At 44.0% G+C, this 17,044-nt stretch overlaps 1 protein-coding gene across 9 annotated transcripts in view; it reads left to right on the top strand.

Annotated features, from left to right (window-relative positions):
• Window positions 1-17,044, top strand: part of CTBP1 (C-terminal binding protein 1) — a 251,664-nt gene that overhangs the window by 167,098 nt on the left and 67,522 nt on the right. For 3 of the 9 annotated variants that reach the window (XM_055716661.1, XM_055716921.1, XM_055716783.1), the window contains exon 1: window positions 14,198-14,416. The exons of 4 other annotated variants lie outside the window; for them this stretch is intronic. In XM_055716661.1, coding sequence (XP_055572636.1) covers window positions 14,377-14,416 — 40 coding nt within the window. In that variant the 5' untranslated portion in view covers window positions 14,198-14,376. Of the gene's footprint in view, window positions 1-14,195; window positions 14,417-15,051; window positions 15,071-17,044 lie in introns of those variants that run through there. 2 more of the 9 variants (XM_055716722.1, XM_055716848.1) reach the window with 2 other exon arrangements.

Genomic DNA, 17,044 nt, shown 5'->3' with positions numbered 1-17,044 from the left:
TTTATTAAAGCATGTTTTGTTTCTGTGATCTTCATTTATCTGTGATCCAAAATGACTGTGTGATTGCGCTGTTGCTATTATTTTTTACAGACAGTTGTTATTGTTTTTGTGATGTTCACAGTCATTTTGGCAAAGATTTTCTATCTATGGGCACATCGTTGGTGAAGATGATGACAGATACCCATTAGAACCATCTCTGCTGAGGGTGTTTTTCATTGACACGTGTGTTCTAAGCTAACTGATTCATAATCCTTTTAATGTGTGTTTGTTTTTGTCAGTTCTATGTAGCACTAACTTTTTAAACCAGAATGACAGTAGTGCTAACTCAGATACCCTGCAAAGCTCTAATTTATTGCATCTCCATGGTTGCCTTAGATGAATTTGTTAGATGTTTATGAATCTTGGTGATGAATGTCGTATAAGAATCAAGATGATTATTTTCTAGTGAAAATAATTTGCGCTTTGGTAGAAATAATCAATAATGTGTAAGTACACAGTGTCTGGATTTCATTAGTTGTTCATTCTTGTTGGTCAGATCAAGAAGCTTAGAAATAAATTTTCATACTAGATCTGCCCAATGGCCCATGAATTTCTGCAGTTGTACTTTATTAATTAATTGAGACCATAATCTGGTACTAGGAAAGAGAGATAAAAAAAGAATTTAATAAATACCCATAAAATAGCCTTCCAGTGGAGAAAATGGACTTGGAATCTCTTTATTAGTATTTGGCTCGCTCCTTTGAATATGAATGTACATGCACAACTGCACAAAATTAGAATTATTTTTTCTAATGCATCTGTGTGGGTGTTCTTGGTTTCTGTAGAGAAGAGATGTTACATTCCCCACTGTAACTCTATGTGTCATAAGTAGAATATGTACTTCATTCTGACCCAAACAAGTCATACTAAAATTATACTGTGATATTCTTACATTTCTGGTAGTGTAAGCTGCTCAAAATTCTATTTTGTAATTATCTTGATTATTTAAATTCTTTGAATGTCTTCTTGAGAAGTGATACACTGTTCTTTCCGGCTAAAATTATTTAGCTGTTCCTTTCCTCAGTTAATGTAGGAGGAGAAAATGAATATAAAAGATAATATTTTAGCATTAGTTGATCCTAGGGTCTTATTTGATTCCAGCATAGCAGGCTAAGTAGCAAATGCTCTTAGCAATTGTTTCTGTTAGTGGAATTTTGAAAGCACTAAGAGAAATCTTGATCCATGGAGACAGTACAATAATTCACATTGACATATTTTCCTCATTTGCCACAGGGCAAGTGGAACTATTAATGCTCCTGTACAAAACCTTTTTCTCCTTTTCTCTTTTTTTTAAGAGCAGAATTGAAACTGTGATCTTAACAGCTAATTATATGTAAAAATTTAGACTACCCTGCAGTCATCAAAGGGAAGGAATTCAGAAAATTCACTATCAATGTATCTTTGTTATTTTTTAAAAAATAGACACACCTGTGCAATGAGTGTATTTATTTATTTGCATTGTGTGTTTTTGTAGTGTTTTGGAAGTTCAGTGGTTTTTTTAAGCGAGAAGGCATCTCTGGGGTCAGGGAGCAGGTAGCAGTGATTGTCAAATAAACTGTTTGAATACTGCATGTACACATGAACTGATTCTAACAAAAAAACCTTCTCTGAACCCATTCTGTGCCCCACAATGTACAGTCAGCACCCAACGGAGACAGCCGTTCCAATCATGTATACACAAGGAATATTTGTTATCCATTGTAGTATTTTGCCTGCAGCTTTGAAAGACCCAGTTTTATCTTCCCTTAAGCAGCAGAAATGATGTCAGCATCAGCGTGGTACTTTTTTCTTTGGCTGTTTCAAGAACGGAGGAATTGAACCATTCATTGATAAATAAAGATATATGTAAAATATGTATAAATTTAGGCAATTTCACTTACTTAATGCAGTAGAACTGCCTTTGAAATGAGATTTAAACATGAGTTCTTGAAAACTTGGTTGGTTAGATGTTCAGGAAAGAACAGACAGTTGCTCAGTAGTAATGCCAGGAACAATAAATACACTGTGAGGAGCAGTAATGATAGATGACCAAATATGTATCTTCTGAATGTGCATCATGCTGGCTGTATGTTACTGAAATCTGCGCGTGCTATTAGATTAAAAATCAACTACCACAAGTTAGCAAACAATTTTTTTTTGTGTCCTTTCTATTCCTTTCTAGTGCTTTTATCCCCCTTCATCCCCACCTCCCCCTTTTTTTTAAGAGAGCCAAGAGATGAGGGTTAGGTCGCAAATGAGATGAGTTTGATGACCTCAGCCTATGGCCTCGCAGACATCTGTCTACGTCTCTAAACACATATAGATTTTACCACAATTGGAAATCTCTTGTCAGGAAAGATCCAGGAATAGACTGAGAACACTTAACTATGATTGTGATTGTAAAACCTTGAGAAACAAAAAGAATCATCCCTTCCCTCTCATTAGTTGGTATTTAGTAGAAGTTACAGTTGTGATGCTTAAAAGGAAAAGCATTCAAAAGACTCTTATTGAACCAAGGTAGTGTGGGTTTTTATTCTCCTTAGACTATTTGTTATCTACATGAATTATTGTTCATTCCTGTCTTGTGATAGTTCTTTCTGATGTGGGTTTCTCTGTAATGTTAATCATATAGGTACAGCCTCTGGGAAAGACACAAACTTTAACCTTTCTGGGTCATAGGTCTCAGAAGCCACTTTAGTTGGAGATCAGCACAGTACAACGATACACAAAGTATTCTCATTTGTTTCCACGTCTTTCAGGAAAGGCTAATTAATTATTTATACATTATCTATATACATTTACTTATTGTTATAGCTCACTTTTCTTTAGCCTCCACTGGTTAATTTAAAGTACATTTTTCCTAAGGTTACTTCATCATCTCTGATATAACTTGTACAGTTTATAAGGCGTATCAAATCATTTTAATTAAGAACCCCGTCTGTTTGCATGGAAGTATTTCCTTTTTTCTGTGTGTCTGCTGAACTTTACTCTTCCTGTGGTGATGTACAAGCCTGTATTGTGATCATTCTTTCAGATACATAAAATAATACAAATTAATACAAGATTATTCTAATTCCAATGACTCTTCTGCTGGTCAAAGGAATAAATAGAGCCGAAATACAACATAAGAATTTGAAGCAAGGAAAAAAATAGGTTTTGTATGCCCTAAGATGTTCCCTGGAATTATGTGATAAAAATGAAAACTTTAGAATTTTTCATTGCATCCGTGTTGCAGATTTGTAATTGTTTATTGTGCTTCTTGTGACCCTATAGTTCAAATGGCACATGAGTGTAGGGAAAAATAATAGGTCATTACACAAAAGCAGTATCAGATACCCTGCTTCATAAAAAGAGAGCATGTGTTACGAGACCAAATAATTGTCTTGATGAAATAAATGAAAGAAACTGAAAAGATTAAGATACATGGTGCATTAACTGAAATGGTTTCAGAAGCTGACATAATGTTCCAAATCCTCTTCTGTTCAGTACCGTGTTTTAGGAAATTTACCTTTCAAAACCATCATAGAAAGTTGTTTATTTTATTGCCTTTTGTCTTGCTCACTGAGCAGCTGCCCATCATTTAGCAGCAGCCCTGGCTCACCAGGGAGGTCCCAGCAGACGGGAGCTCAGCCAGGGTAACACCATCTACAAGAAGGGGGCAGGAAGGAAGATCAGGGGAACTACAGGCCTGTCAGCCTGACCTTGGTGCCAGGGAAGGTTACGGAGCAGGTCAGCCTGAGTGCCATCGTGTGGCACATGCAGGACAGCCAGGGGATCAGGCCCAGCCAGCACGGGCTCATGAAAGGCAGGTCATGCTTGACGAATGTGATCTTCTATGACAAGGTGATCCACCTAGTAGCTGAGGGAAAGGCCATGGGTGGTGTCTATCTGGACCTTACTAAAGCCTTTGACACTATCTCCCACAGCATCTCCTGGAGAAACTGGCTGCTCATGGCTTGGGTGCCGCGCTCTGTGCTGGGTTAGGAGCTGGCCGGGTGGCCGAGCCCAAAGCGCGGTGGGGAATGGAGTTACCTCCCGCCGGTGGCCGGTCACAGGGGTGTCCCCAGGGCCCAGCACCGGGGCCAGTCCTGTCTCATGCCTTTATGGATGATGTGGGCGAGGGGATCGAGTGCACCCGCGGCCAGTTTGCAGATGGCACCAAGCCGGGGGGAGCGTGGCTGTGCCGGGGGCAGGGGGCTCTGCGGGGGGCTCCGGGCAGGCCGGGCCGAGGGGCCGGGGCCGGTGGTGTGGGGGTCCCCAGGGCTGAGCGCCGGGCCCTGCCCCTGGGTCACACCAGCCCCCGGCAGCTGCGGGCTGGGGGCAGGGGGCTGGGAACTGCCCGGCGGGACAGGGCCCGGGGGGGCTGGGCGGCAGCAGCTGGGCATGAGCCCCCAGCGTGCCCAGGTGGCCCAGGAGGCCAGCAGCGTCCCGGCCGGTGTCCGAAACGGTGTGGCCGGCAGGGCCGGGGCAGCGCCCGTCCCCCTGCCCTGGGCACTGGTGGGGCCGCCCCGCGGGGCCTGGGCTCAGCGTTGGGCCCCTCACGGCCAGACAGACACTGAGGGGCTGGAGCGTGTCCAGAGCCGGGCAGGGGCTGGGGCAGGGGCTGGGGCACCAGCCTGGGGGGGGCAGGGGGGTCAGCCTGGAGAGAAGGGGGCTGGGGGGGACCCGGTGGCTCTGCAACAGCCTGAACAGAGGTTATAGCCAGGTGGGGTTGGTCTCTTCTCCCAGATAACAGGCAACAGCACAAGAGGAAACGGCCTCAAGCTGCGCCAGAGGAGGTTTAGGTTGGGTATTGGGGAAAAAATGTCTTCACTGCAAGGGTGGTCAAGCACTAGAACAGGCTGCCCAGGGAGGTGGTGGAATCACCATCCCTGGGGGTATTTAAAAGCTCTGTAGATGTGGCGCTTAGGGACGTGGTGTAGTGGTGGACTTGGCAGTGCTGGATTAATGGTTGGACTTGATAATCTTAAAGGTCTTTTTGACCTAAACAATTCTATGATTACAGCTCATGATGAACTCTTTTGTGGACTTTCCACAATGTCATGAATCACAAATACTGCAGATGTAGCAGCCCAGTCACCTAGCCAACACCTGCATGTCACAACAGTAACTGTCTTTAAAATTGCACCAATATCTCTGCTGTTGAGAGTAATGGTCATGGTGGGGTAGTGGAGTTCCCAAGAGACACTTGTAGGTGATACATTTCAACAAAACATCTCTGTCAGCTTGTGTTTTCCTGCGTAGAGGAGTTGAACCATTCCAAAGACAATAATTTTAGCAAACATTTTCATGAGATTTGTTCTCTCTGCAGCATTTTCTTCCAGTAACATGGTAAGACCTTTGGAAAGTTTATCCAACAATCTTTAAATAATACCATGCTATCGTAATGCACAGTGCTGCCTTAGTCTGTAAGTCAGGGTATTTGGCAATAAATACCAACTCAAGTAGCAGTAAATCTGTTGATACTGATGATCACCTATTTGAATTGACTTTTCTTCTGTGGTGAGATTGTTTTATATGAATATAAGTAGTATGATCAGGCAGTCTTTTTGCTAGGGTAACAGTCCACTTCTCTCTTGACATTTTACAGCAATACAAAAGGAGCTTTAAAAATCTATTTCAGGTTGGGTTTTTTTCTCCCAGATCACTGTGTGAGTTGTTACATAAACTGATGTCCTTTAGGATTTCAATTGCATCTTTGTAGTCATATGTAAGGATAAGGGTTTCTTGCAGTCTACTTCTCAGCTATTGAGTTTTAAATCTCGAGAATTGGGTGTAAAAAAGTTGCACAAGAGTCTTTATTTTGGTTCAGTAAAAGAAAAAAAGGTGTACCTCCAAATAACTGCCTATAAAATGTTTGTTAGAAAAATACATACATATTAGGAAGTGTATAAAAATATTAGTATATTGCTAGATAACATGGAGGCAGAGAACATGAAATGTGTTTCTGTGGCAAATGGAGTACGTGTTTTATGCATCAAACCTTGCTAGTTTCTTTTTACTGCTCTAAAATCATTGACAATTCACTGTTATGGATTGCTTCACGTGTATAGTGCTCCATATGCTGTAACTATGGAATTGATTTTCACTACCGGTCTCTTTGGTACTGGTTTTCTCCACCCTAATTTTCCTGTGTTCTCTGAGTACAAAGGGCTGATCATTGCGATTATTGTTATTATTATTACATATTTAATAGGATGTTTTTCTTATTTTGTGTTCAAATTTCTGGATATACTGGTTCTAAAATGAAATGAAAACAAGTTAAAAAATCCAGTTAGTGCTTACATTTTTTATTATAGTCCATTAAATTCTCTACTGGTTATTTGTAGGCAGATTTTACTACGTTCAAACAAATGTGTTCAGTTTTTTTGATGTGCAAATGTTTTCTGTCATTTGTTACAGCTGCTATGCAAAGCGCAAGTTACTGAAGGTATCTGAAGTGCTTGACCGATGGTGCACAGCTGCTGACTGGTGTTATGGTGTAGCATTATCAGATTTTAATTGTGTGTGGATGTGATCAGCCAGTGAAAGGCAGGGTGCTGCCAGGGAGGCATTGTGTGTCTCAGGAGCTGGTGTGATGATTCACTAGAGGTCACTTTTTGCTCCTTAATGAACCATTCTCTTACCTTAGCACTAGGTAGTAGTTGAGTGTTGGTAGTGCAGTATTTCACCAGGGTACAAATCAGTGTTAAGTTTGAAAGAAGATTAAATTCAAGACTGATAACTTATAAACATCCCAAGTAAATCTGACAAAGCGAGAAAGTTCATTTTAGTGTCATAAATGTATATAATCCCAGTGTGTGGTTGGGCTCAAGGTCCTTGACAGCAAATGGACATTTTCATGTGAGAGACATGGTTTTGCTTTTTGCATCCTTTAGTATCCTTGCTGGTTTTTCTGCTTGGTAAGCCTCGTGGTTAGTTTGAGAGAAAAGTCTTTAGGATAAACACTTGGTGAGATGTTGCTTTGATTTCATACCTTTCCTTATTTTTCCTGAGGGGGTCCTCAGTCTTATGTGTTTTACACAAGGAAGTGTGATGTTCTCTGTGCCAACTTGTGAATGAATGACATTTATAAGCACAAATATAATTGTTTGTGAACTTTAAAATTATTTTTGATACAACTATAGCTTTTTTCCTGGCTACTCGTTCTGCAGCTTTGACAAAAAATAAGATGCCAAGTGTGTTACAGGGAACTAAAGAGGATAATAGAGTGCAAATTACATTGCAGCACAGGGACAACTAACTCACTGTCAGTCCAAATTGGTATGAACATACAGCATCTCCTGGAGATGCCCCTGCTGCTGCTTTAGCATGGTGCCAGGCCCAAAATAATTAATCCCACTTCTGAACAGATAATCACCTCACGTTTGGAATGACACTGGCAAATCCGAACTGTTTATGGCTTCAGATCTAGAGCAGAGATCAAGCCTCCAGCCTAATCATCTCCCTCCTTTCCTCTGGAAGTGGTGGAGGCAGCAGCCTGGCCTTGAATCCATGTAGGTGAAAGTACTGCTTGCACACTGCTTCTGAATTTGATTTTCTGCATCTGTTGAGTGTCTCAGCAGACTGTCCTAAGACTGAACATATACCCACAATAGCGAGTTCACTCAGGACATCCACATTCCACAATCCAGAGTTCTCCTTAGGTCACTCGATGGTTAATTATTCTCTGTTTTACCTGCAAAATTACTACCACTAAACATGTTATTGAATCTATATAGGCTTGGAGTTTTTGATCCCTTCAGTTGGCTTTATTATGTATATATTTTTCTTTGAATACAGGATGCAGTATCACAGAGTATCTGGTTTTCATTATAATTTTAAAGAGACAATGAGATGTCATAACTGCTCTGTATGGGTCTGAGCCTGCTGCCCTTAATCATCTAAAAAATAATACTTCCCTTCATGACCAGGCCCAGACTGATTTAAAACTTGAAAAGTAAATTACTACTCAATAGTAATCTGCTACAATCCAGTTCTATAAAAGTAAATGCAGAATGTTGTTATGCTTGTTCATTATGTTGAGAGTATATTGCATTATAATTTTTAATGGACTTTTTAGTGTAATATATTCCAAATGCCTTCTTTAACACCTTGGGAGACAGCTGGATCAATGGTCTCACTCGCCTGTTGAGGGGCTGTCCCTGGCCCACACAGTTTTGTTAGCAGCTAAAGTTAAATTTTTAAGGACTTCATTAGTAGTAGGAGCCTCAGCGTAGTATCTCTGCAACTTGCAGTTTGAGTGAGCTCCAGGATTTCAAACAGGTGAGAAGGAGAAAACCTTCCCCTGGGTTACTAACCCACTTTTTGTTCTTTCTTGTTAATTGGCCGTTCATTCCTGGGAACACAGATTGTGCTGCTTCTCCTTTACCTCATCCAATGTCAAATCCCCAAAGAAGCCCTGCCAGCGAGGAAGGGAGCAAGCCATATGGGGCAGGTTGCAGTTGTTCCTTCAGGTCTGGATTTATTCCACTGTGAACAGATGGACAGTGGCTGACATCCACTAATGGTTCTCGATAGGTTTCTTCTGCTGTTCATCTCCATCTTCTTTTTCTCTTCAGCCAGAACACAGACCTTCCTGGAAATGGTCTGTTAACTCCTCCTGACTAGATGGAAAATGATACCTCTCATTTCACGATAACCAGAAAATGCAGAGGATTTAATTCCGCCCTGGTTCTTGTGTTTTTAGCACTTGTATGAAGAGGGTGAGATCAAGAAGAAAATCCCTTAGTCACTTAATACAGATAACATCAGAGGAGAGAGGCTTTTTGTGTTCACTGGTTTGAATTTATTCCTCTATGTATTCAGCACGCTGCAAGCTTTTTTCACTTTTGTACAGCTGGTATTTCCAGCACAGAGTGAGTATAGCTATTCCATTTTGAGAAAGGAACAATGCACATTTGGCATTTAAAAAATGACTTTGAATGTTTGACACAGCTGAACTTCTTGTTCATTAAGTGGAACTTTAATCTACAACTTTGATCCTTCAGCAAACCTTCTTTTTAACAGTAGATGAAGGTCCTGTATTCTATTTCATGCTTGTGATGACCACCATTTCTTAAAGATGAAGTATTTCCCTTTTGTCAATTACTCTTTTTTTCCATTTTCCCCTCAGAACCTGCTGAAAATGTTTCTCCAAAATGGCTTTTTCTTTCACATCAGCCAAAGAGCATTAACTTCCTACAGCAGGAAGTTTCACACAGAGGATGTTTTATGAAAAAAAAAAAAAAAAAAAGCAGCTGTAATTAAAATATGCAATTGCAAAATGAAAGTAGACTGATCTCTACGTGTGTGTTTTATAAACAAAGGCTTTTTAGGATCCGAGCGAAGGAATTAAGGCAATATTTAAATGCAAACCAAGTTTTCTTTCCAGATTTTAAATAAATTGAATTGACTTATTTTGATTACACATTTTAAAGATCTATTTTCAGCATAAAGTTTAAGTGTTGGGCCTACTTTATCCAACCATTTTTTTCTTCTGCCATAAATCCCTTTTAGGATCTCCTAATAGCATCTCCAAGATTTACTGTTGACAAAAGTCAAGATACCCCATTGAAATATAATCTTACATTTTGATTAAAATGCAGGTTTTAAAATGACTGCTTTAAAAACTGTTACAATGAATGATGCGTGTTTGATAATGAAGCAAAAACATGCATGAAGGAACCATCATGCACAGCTATGACAAACTAAAGAAAATCCGTAAGTACACAATCTGAGTAGATGAAGAATATTGTCAGACCTCATTATTCCCTTTAGAAAGCCTTCAACATGTATCTCGGCTCGTTGCTTAGGCGATACAACAGTAGAACTTCCTCTTTCAGTATCTTTAAAGTCACATCTGCTAAAGATATCATACCCTAATGTATCTAATCTGTGAAAGCCCAAGGTCATGCCCTTCTGATTAGACATTCTGAGGGGAATAAAACTTGTACTTAAATTATACATATGGCTGTTAACAGATACACTTGAAACAATGTATTTACTCTTCAGCACATGCGCTTCTCCAGCTGAGTCTTAAGCCAAGAAACAGTTTGGGGGCTTTAAAAAAATGCCATAAATCTTAGTGCAAAACACAGAAGACACTCAGCTGTGTAACGTTACTGTTCAAAAAATAAAATAGCTGTGGTGACAGGAGTGCCAAAATGTGATAGGAGGATGGGGGTTGTTACGCTTTGTGGAAGATTTACTTATATTGTAGCTGTATAAGCCACAGTCTAAAAGATGCAAAGGGTGACTGAATGTTTGGTGATGCAGAGGCAAGCTGGAGAACATAGGAAGTGGAACGGATGGGTGCAGCAGAAGGCGTGACTGGAGTCAGCTGGTGTGCTCCTGGATTTTCTCATGTCTGGGCTAAAACTAGGTCACAGAAAGCCATATAGGGGAGCAGGGCTGAACTCTGGGTGAAGGTGAGCTTGATTTTCTTAAACAGAAAAGATCATTGCATTGTGTTCTGAAGGAAAACTTCAGTTCCTCTTGGGTTATTTTGTTTTCTTTTCCATCCAGAGAGTCCTTACAGTTTATTCTGTAAAGCAGGTGCCTCGTTGCAGCTGTGAAGGAGCAGGGTGGAGAGACCTTTTGACTGCGGAGACAGGGTCAGATAACCTCTCTCCTTCAGCAGGTGCAAGTCAACTTTCTGCTGTTGAAAAGAACACAGTTGGCTGGGTTACAATCAGCTGAGGATCCAGCCCTTGTTGTTTTCTCAGGAAACAGCAATTTGTGATGTATGCCTGTGTGTGCTGGGAGGGAACCAAGTCCGGCATTACCTACAGTGTGTGTATTTAAGTCAGTGTACAATCAGAAAGGAAAAAGAGCAAGCATATGAATCCCTTCATGAAGTAGTGTAGAGAATACCAAACTGCAGTATTAATAACCTCCTGTTATTGAATACTCCATCTGTTCATCATGCCAACTTATCCTCACTTAGAGCACTCCCCTTGTCATAATATTTTGTACCACACTCCCCTCCCTACTCGAAGCAGCAGTTCCAGTTTAGAACTAAACATTTGCCCAGTCATGTAACCCCACCAAGGACATGGTCTCATTGTCTGTATCTGTTTATGTTTCTCTACAAAAAAATGTAACTGATTCCTTAATTTCTTTTCTGAATTTTCATTTTCCACTATCTTAATTTTTCCCAGAGATAACTCCATACCCATGTTGGTATTCACAGATATTTCACTTGCGGTTTAAGCCTGTTTTACCCCTAATGTTCGTTCCTGCTAATACTTTGCCACATGGCAACTTAAGTAGTGCAAAAAAAAAAACCAAACCCAACAAAACAACCAACCAATCCCCCCCCCCAAACATGATTTTCTTCTTACAGCTTTGATATGTATATATTTTTATATTTGCTAACATCTATAAATGGCAATAAAGTGGTTAACCACTTTAAAGTGATTAAAACCAAATTTGTTTATTTATACAAACCCCACATGAGGCGCTCAGCTAGATGCTGCCCTAGTGATGCACAGTGAGAATCTAGAGAAACTATGTTGTTTGAGGGATGTCTTGAGACATCTGTAGTGAGCCACAGAAGGCTTTTCCATGAATACAGGAGGAAAATGAAGATAAGTCAGAGGCTGCATAAACTTGTCCTGGGCGTTACCTCCCAATCCTGCTGGTTAACCCCGTGAAATGGACACTACCTGGAGAATGATGGGGGAAAACAAGTTATTAGGGAGCTGGAGCCAAGTTGCTAAAGGGTGTCTATAAGCTAAACTCCTTTATTTGTGCCTGGAATGGATTTGTGAAACGCACTCAGCTTGGAGGCTGAAACCACCTTTTGTAACATTTGAGTTCAAATATTCCCCTCTCAAATAACCAACCCACCCCCAAAACCACAGGAAAATCTACAGCCTGTGCCTATACAAGCACAGAGAAGATGATCTGTGCCCAATATCAGGCATGTCTTTACCAAAGAGAATTACCAATGTTTGCTGCCCTGTGACTATTAGTAGTAGCTACCTCTAACGCACCTATCACCGCGGGTACTGTAATTATCGCAGACCAATCCCGCAGAATCCAGAAAAAGCTCTAAAAATCGTCGTGTCTACCCCCTCCCTTCCCGCGCGCTAGTTTGTAATAATAACAAAAAAAAAAAATCAAAAAATCACCCACGGTCCCGGCGTTCAGCGGTGCAGTCAGCATAATTAACTCTTAGGTCATCCCGCAAAACGATTAAAAAACGTGTGAGAGGTGCGGGAGCCGGGCGGGGGAGCCGGGGACGCGGAGGGGGCGCGGGCCGACATCCCCCCGCCCCCCGCCGGTACGAGCTGTGCCACTTGCCCCCGCCAGAGGGGAACCGGGGCGGGTTTGCCGCCCGGCTCGGCACAGAGCAGCCTCAATAGCTTAATTTTATCAGCGGTTAACCTGTCGCGCCTGTGTGTGTGTGTGTGTGTGTGTATGTCTCCCGGTCGGTATCCGAGGGGTCCCCCGGCACCCCCGAAGTGCTGCTGGGGCACCGCGGGCTTCGGGGCCGTTTGCGGCGTCACCGCTGGCAGAAACAAGCGTTTTATTTCTGGAAAATGCAAAAGATGGGGTTTGCGCTCCCCGGGCTGGCCTGTGGGGAGGGGACGGAACAAGCGAGCGCCCTGCCCGCTCCCGGCCGCGGCTCCACTTCCTAGCCAAGAATAAGGAGGAGGGGGGCGGCTCTGCGAGAGGCGCAAAACTTTCTCAGACGGCCGGACCCAGAGCGCCCGGTACCGGGAAAAAGGCGGCAGCGCCGGCCCATGGCGGCGCTCCGGGCCGCCGCCACCCTCCCCCCTTCCCTCACCCGGGCGGGGCGGGGCGGGGCCGCTGTCAGCTGACCCAGCCGGCCGCGGGGGCGCCTCGCCGACTTTGGTTTTCGTCCGCCGCCGCCACCGCTGTTTCGGTGGGCAGGCGAATGGCGGGCTCTCGGGGGTCTCCCCGGGTGCAGGCAGGGAGTGGGGGAGAGGGGCTGCCGCGCGTTGGGAGCTGGCGGCGGTGACGCCTGTTTTCGACCCACATCTCTGTCTTGGTTCCGCTTGGGGCAGCGCAGAGGCAAAATACTACATTTCTGCTTACATCCCTCGTCAGTGGGGGCGGGCCTTCCGCGCCGAGGGGCGAGTGGAGCTGGGCGGTGGGTGTAGGTGGCCAGGGCACGCAGCGGAGGCACTGGCACCCGGGGGCTGACCTGCGCTGGGGCTGGGCCTTTCCTTCCCCAAAAAGGCGCCTGTTGGCTCCAACAGCCTTTTCTGGGCATTGACCCCCATGCAGGGTGGTGCGAGTAGCATAAATAGGTTATACGTTGTGATTAATTTGGTGCCGCCAGACAGTAGCGTAGAACTGGCCCTTGTTGTAGCCTGTGAGGCTTTCCAGGGGAGCAGGCCTGGGCCTTCGTTTTGGGGACCCCCGTGTGGGAGTTGCAGGCTGGGACCCCGTTACCGGGGCGCTTCACCTGGAGCAAGGGCTGGTCCGTTGACAATAAAGCGATGCTTTCTCATTCAGGGACCCAGGGTGAGGATTGAAGAGGGCCTGGCGCCCATCACCCAGTGCTTTGGACTGGATGGAAATGTGCAGGGATGTCCCCGATGAGAAACACCACCAGCATTTGGCCAACTTGGCTCCAAAGCCATCCGCATTCATGGTGGTGCTGGCCCCAGCCCTGCTGCTTCCCCAGTGGGACCGGGGATAGTTCTGGGCCAGGGGCTCCAAGGGTGGATTGGTGATGCATGAAGCAGAAAACCTCGCTTATACTCACTAGGTATAACTAGAGTGTTCTAGGGTTTTGGTTTTGGGTTATTTTTCCCATCCTTGTTAATTTATAAGGGAGAAGAGCCTTAAGCGAATTGCAGAAAATAATGAAGCATCAGAAGTGCCAGTGTTTTGGGATGCCAGGGAGGCCATCGAATGTGGCTAGTGTTAACTTTGTTAAAGTTTAACCAAACCAAAAGGATAAAGTGGCAGCACCGGCTCCCAAAAGCAGTTGGAGGTGTCGGTGCTCTCTCGTCTCACCCACGAACCAGACGCCGGCGAACGGCAGCGTGAGGCTGTAGGCCCGCTTGCTCCCGCCCCGCCGTCTTTCGATCTTCTCCGTTTGCCTCGAACCAGGAGATCGAGCCGGGGCGCGGAAGCCCCGCCCGCGGCAGCGGCGGCAGAGGAGGCAGCGGCCACTTCCCCACCCCCGCGCAGCGGCGGGCGGCGCGCGTGCGCGCGGCGGGGGCGCGCGGGAGGGCATGCGCGCGGGCGCGCGCCTCGGCGCCTCACTTCAGGGGCGCCCACGGAGTAGCCGCCATATGCCGCGGCGGCTTGTATTTTTATTGCCAGCCTCGCCGTTGCGGAGCGGCGGTGCCCCCCCGGCCTCCTCCCCGCGGCGAGCGCGGACGTAGCGTTTCAATGGGAAGTTCTCACTTACTAAACAAGGGCTTGCCTCTAGGTAACGAGCTCCGGCCTCGCGTCGCGTCGCGCCGGCCTGGTCCGCGGCGGTGGGGACCGGCGGTGGGAGAGGAGGAGGGCGAGGGGTGGGGGTGGGGGTGTGCGCCATCGGCCCCCGTCGCCGCCGCGCTTTGTGTGCCCGGCCCCGCTGCTGCCGGCCCCGCCGCGCACCCCCGGCCGCCGCGGGGAGCGGGGCTGCCCTGACGGCCGCAGCGCCGCCGCAACTTTGCCTGCTGGCTGCGGGCGGTACCTGGGGAGTGTGAGTAAACACATAAAGAGAAATAAAAATCAAACGCGGGGAGGCGGGGAGGCGCAGGCAGGGGGCTGGAAGTCGGCTGCGGGTGCAATTCGTCCTTAAAATAAAAAAGTCAAACGGCGCTGAAACTGCATACGGAATGTTAATCTGGGGGGGTTTGTGTCCCGTGTCCCCCCCCCCGCCGCCCCCCGGCCCGGTCCCTTTCGCTCGGGGGTGAGCGGTGCCCTGGCTTCTAACTGCAGAGAAACGCTGGGAAAGTGCCGTGGAGGAAAAAAAGCTGTGCTAATATTTCAATAAACAGGAAGTTTAAAAGCGGCGTTTTATTTCTGTAAAAAGTGCTTAAGGCCTGGCTCTTGAAATGATTTTGCTAAATCTGCGGACGGGTTATGTGTCTGAGAGGTAAGGCTTATCTCCGTAAATCTGAATTTATCTTTTTCTTTCTTTCCTCTTCCCTTTTTTTTTAAACATGGGCTAGCAAATCATTTATGGATTGCTGCTGGTTTTTAAGGTAACATGAATAATATGCATGGCATGATGTTAACAGATATGCCTCCAAGAACTGCTTGGCATAAATTGTCATGTTAATCTGAAGATGATTTTTTTTTTTTCTTCCCCAGACATAAGGAGACAGAATGTCGATTCTGTTTATAAACACTATCATTTTGTAAGCAAATGATACCAGAAGAAGGCTACAAAGCAGAGAATAAACCCATTTACTGTGTAGATATGAGTCAGTCAGTTATGCTGCTTTGTTTTCCTCTAAAAAAAAATAAATTCAAAAGTCAGGATTTCAGTCGTAGTACCAATCTGGACACAGCAGTGGTAGAAAACACTGTTACGAGCGGTGGTTTTCAAAATTTCACCTGTTGTAACTTCAATTAAACAATTTAACATTGCCTTATATTTTAATAATTGTTGTCCTTATCAGGAAGAATGTTTGCTTTTAGGCCATGATGGAGCAGCTAAAGATAATCATCCCTTTAGCCTCATTGAAAATAATGAGGCCTAATAAACTGAAGTGAATGTGTATTTTTTCCCAGTGAATTAAAATTAACTATCATATTTGTGATGTACATACATGTTTCAAGTGCATCATGCTGATTCCTCCTCCTGGGTCTTAGAGGATGTAAATATTCTTATTTAGTATTCGAGCCCCTTGGCAAGTAGCCTGATGCCCTTATTAAAATATTTTAAATCTCATTATTGTATCCCACTAGGAGGGGAACAAGAAAATACTGAGAAAAATAAAATATATTTAAATTATTTCAGTTGTAGATTGAAATCCCATTGAGTAACGCTTTAAAAATCTATCCCTTTTATAAATAAAAGGGTTTTAAAAGCTCAGTGTTGACTATGCTAGTAGAAAGATAATTGTCCAGTGCATCTCTTTGTTCTATGTTCTTATCTGTTTTATCTATTTTTAGCTGTGCGTTGGTGAAGCAGGCACATAAAATTAGCAGCCCAAACTGCTAACTTTAGTATATTTTATAAGGTTGCTCTTTATTGACCCCCAAAGGCAGCAAGATTTTGATATTGGAATTCCTTAAGGTTTGACAAATAATATCCTTTTGGTTGTTTATTATTATGTCAGCCATCCTGAGGGTAAGCTAGGGACAAAATATTTTGTCCACTCGCAATTCACAAGTGTTATTTCAAACCGGAATGAAACAAACAACCCTCTGCCCTCAGCCTGCCACAGTTTTCCAGTCTGAACAAGAAATAGATGTTTATGGGGTGGCTGCAATCTGTAAACAGATGGGAGAAACTGAGAGAGTTAAACTGTTCCCTCATTTTTGTCATTGTTAATGTAAAATAATACTTGGGACGTGAAGGGAGTTTCGCTGCATTTGTTTGATGGCATAGAAGGCATAAATTGGTGCAGAGTCAGTGGTAGTTTCTCTGTCCTGTAATCGCACACACTACCCCCACCCACCCCCAAATAACATAGATCCAGCGTTTCTCCATCAAGGGATGTGTTATTTAATTACTGAATTGGCAGATAAAGTAGTAATAATCCTGAGAATTGCGGTAGTCATGCTTAGTAGAAAAGTTTAGTCAATGAAACAACTATTTTTAAATGAAACTACTACAGTCACCTTTGTGAATTTTTCAGTCCACTGTTGGCATATGTAGTTAAGGAGTAGCTGGAGCATGCAGCTTTTGATCATACAGTATATACTACGTGTAAAAAGCTGATCATCGTACATATTGCATACGCGATGATACTTTGTCATACTGTGGAGTTCCTAGTAGCGTGACAAAACAAATTACAAGTGCCGTTACGTTTGTCAGTTTGGTTAGCTCTTGACTTGTCCTTCTGTATCGTAAAGATAAATTTGTTAAAAATGTGCAATGCTTCAATTTACTAATCTC

The sequence above is a fragment of the Falco cherrug genome, chromosome 1, assembly GCF_023634085.1.
Source record: "Falco cherrug isolate bFalChe1 chromosome 1, bFalChe1.pri, whole genome shotgun sequence".
Taxonomy (NCBI): domain Eukaryota; kingdom Metazoa; phylum Chordata; class Aves; order Falconiformes; family Falconidae; genus Falco; species Falco cherrug.
This window is presented reverse-complemented; position numbering and strand designations above follow the sequence as displayed.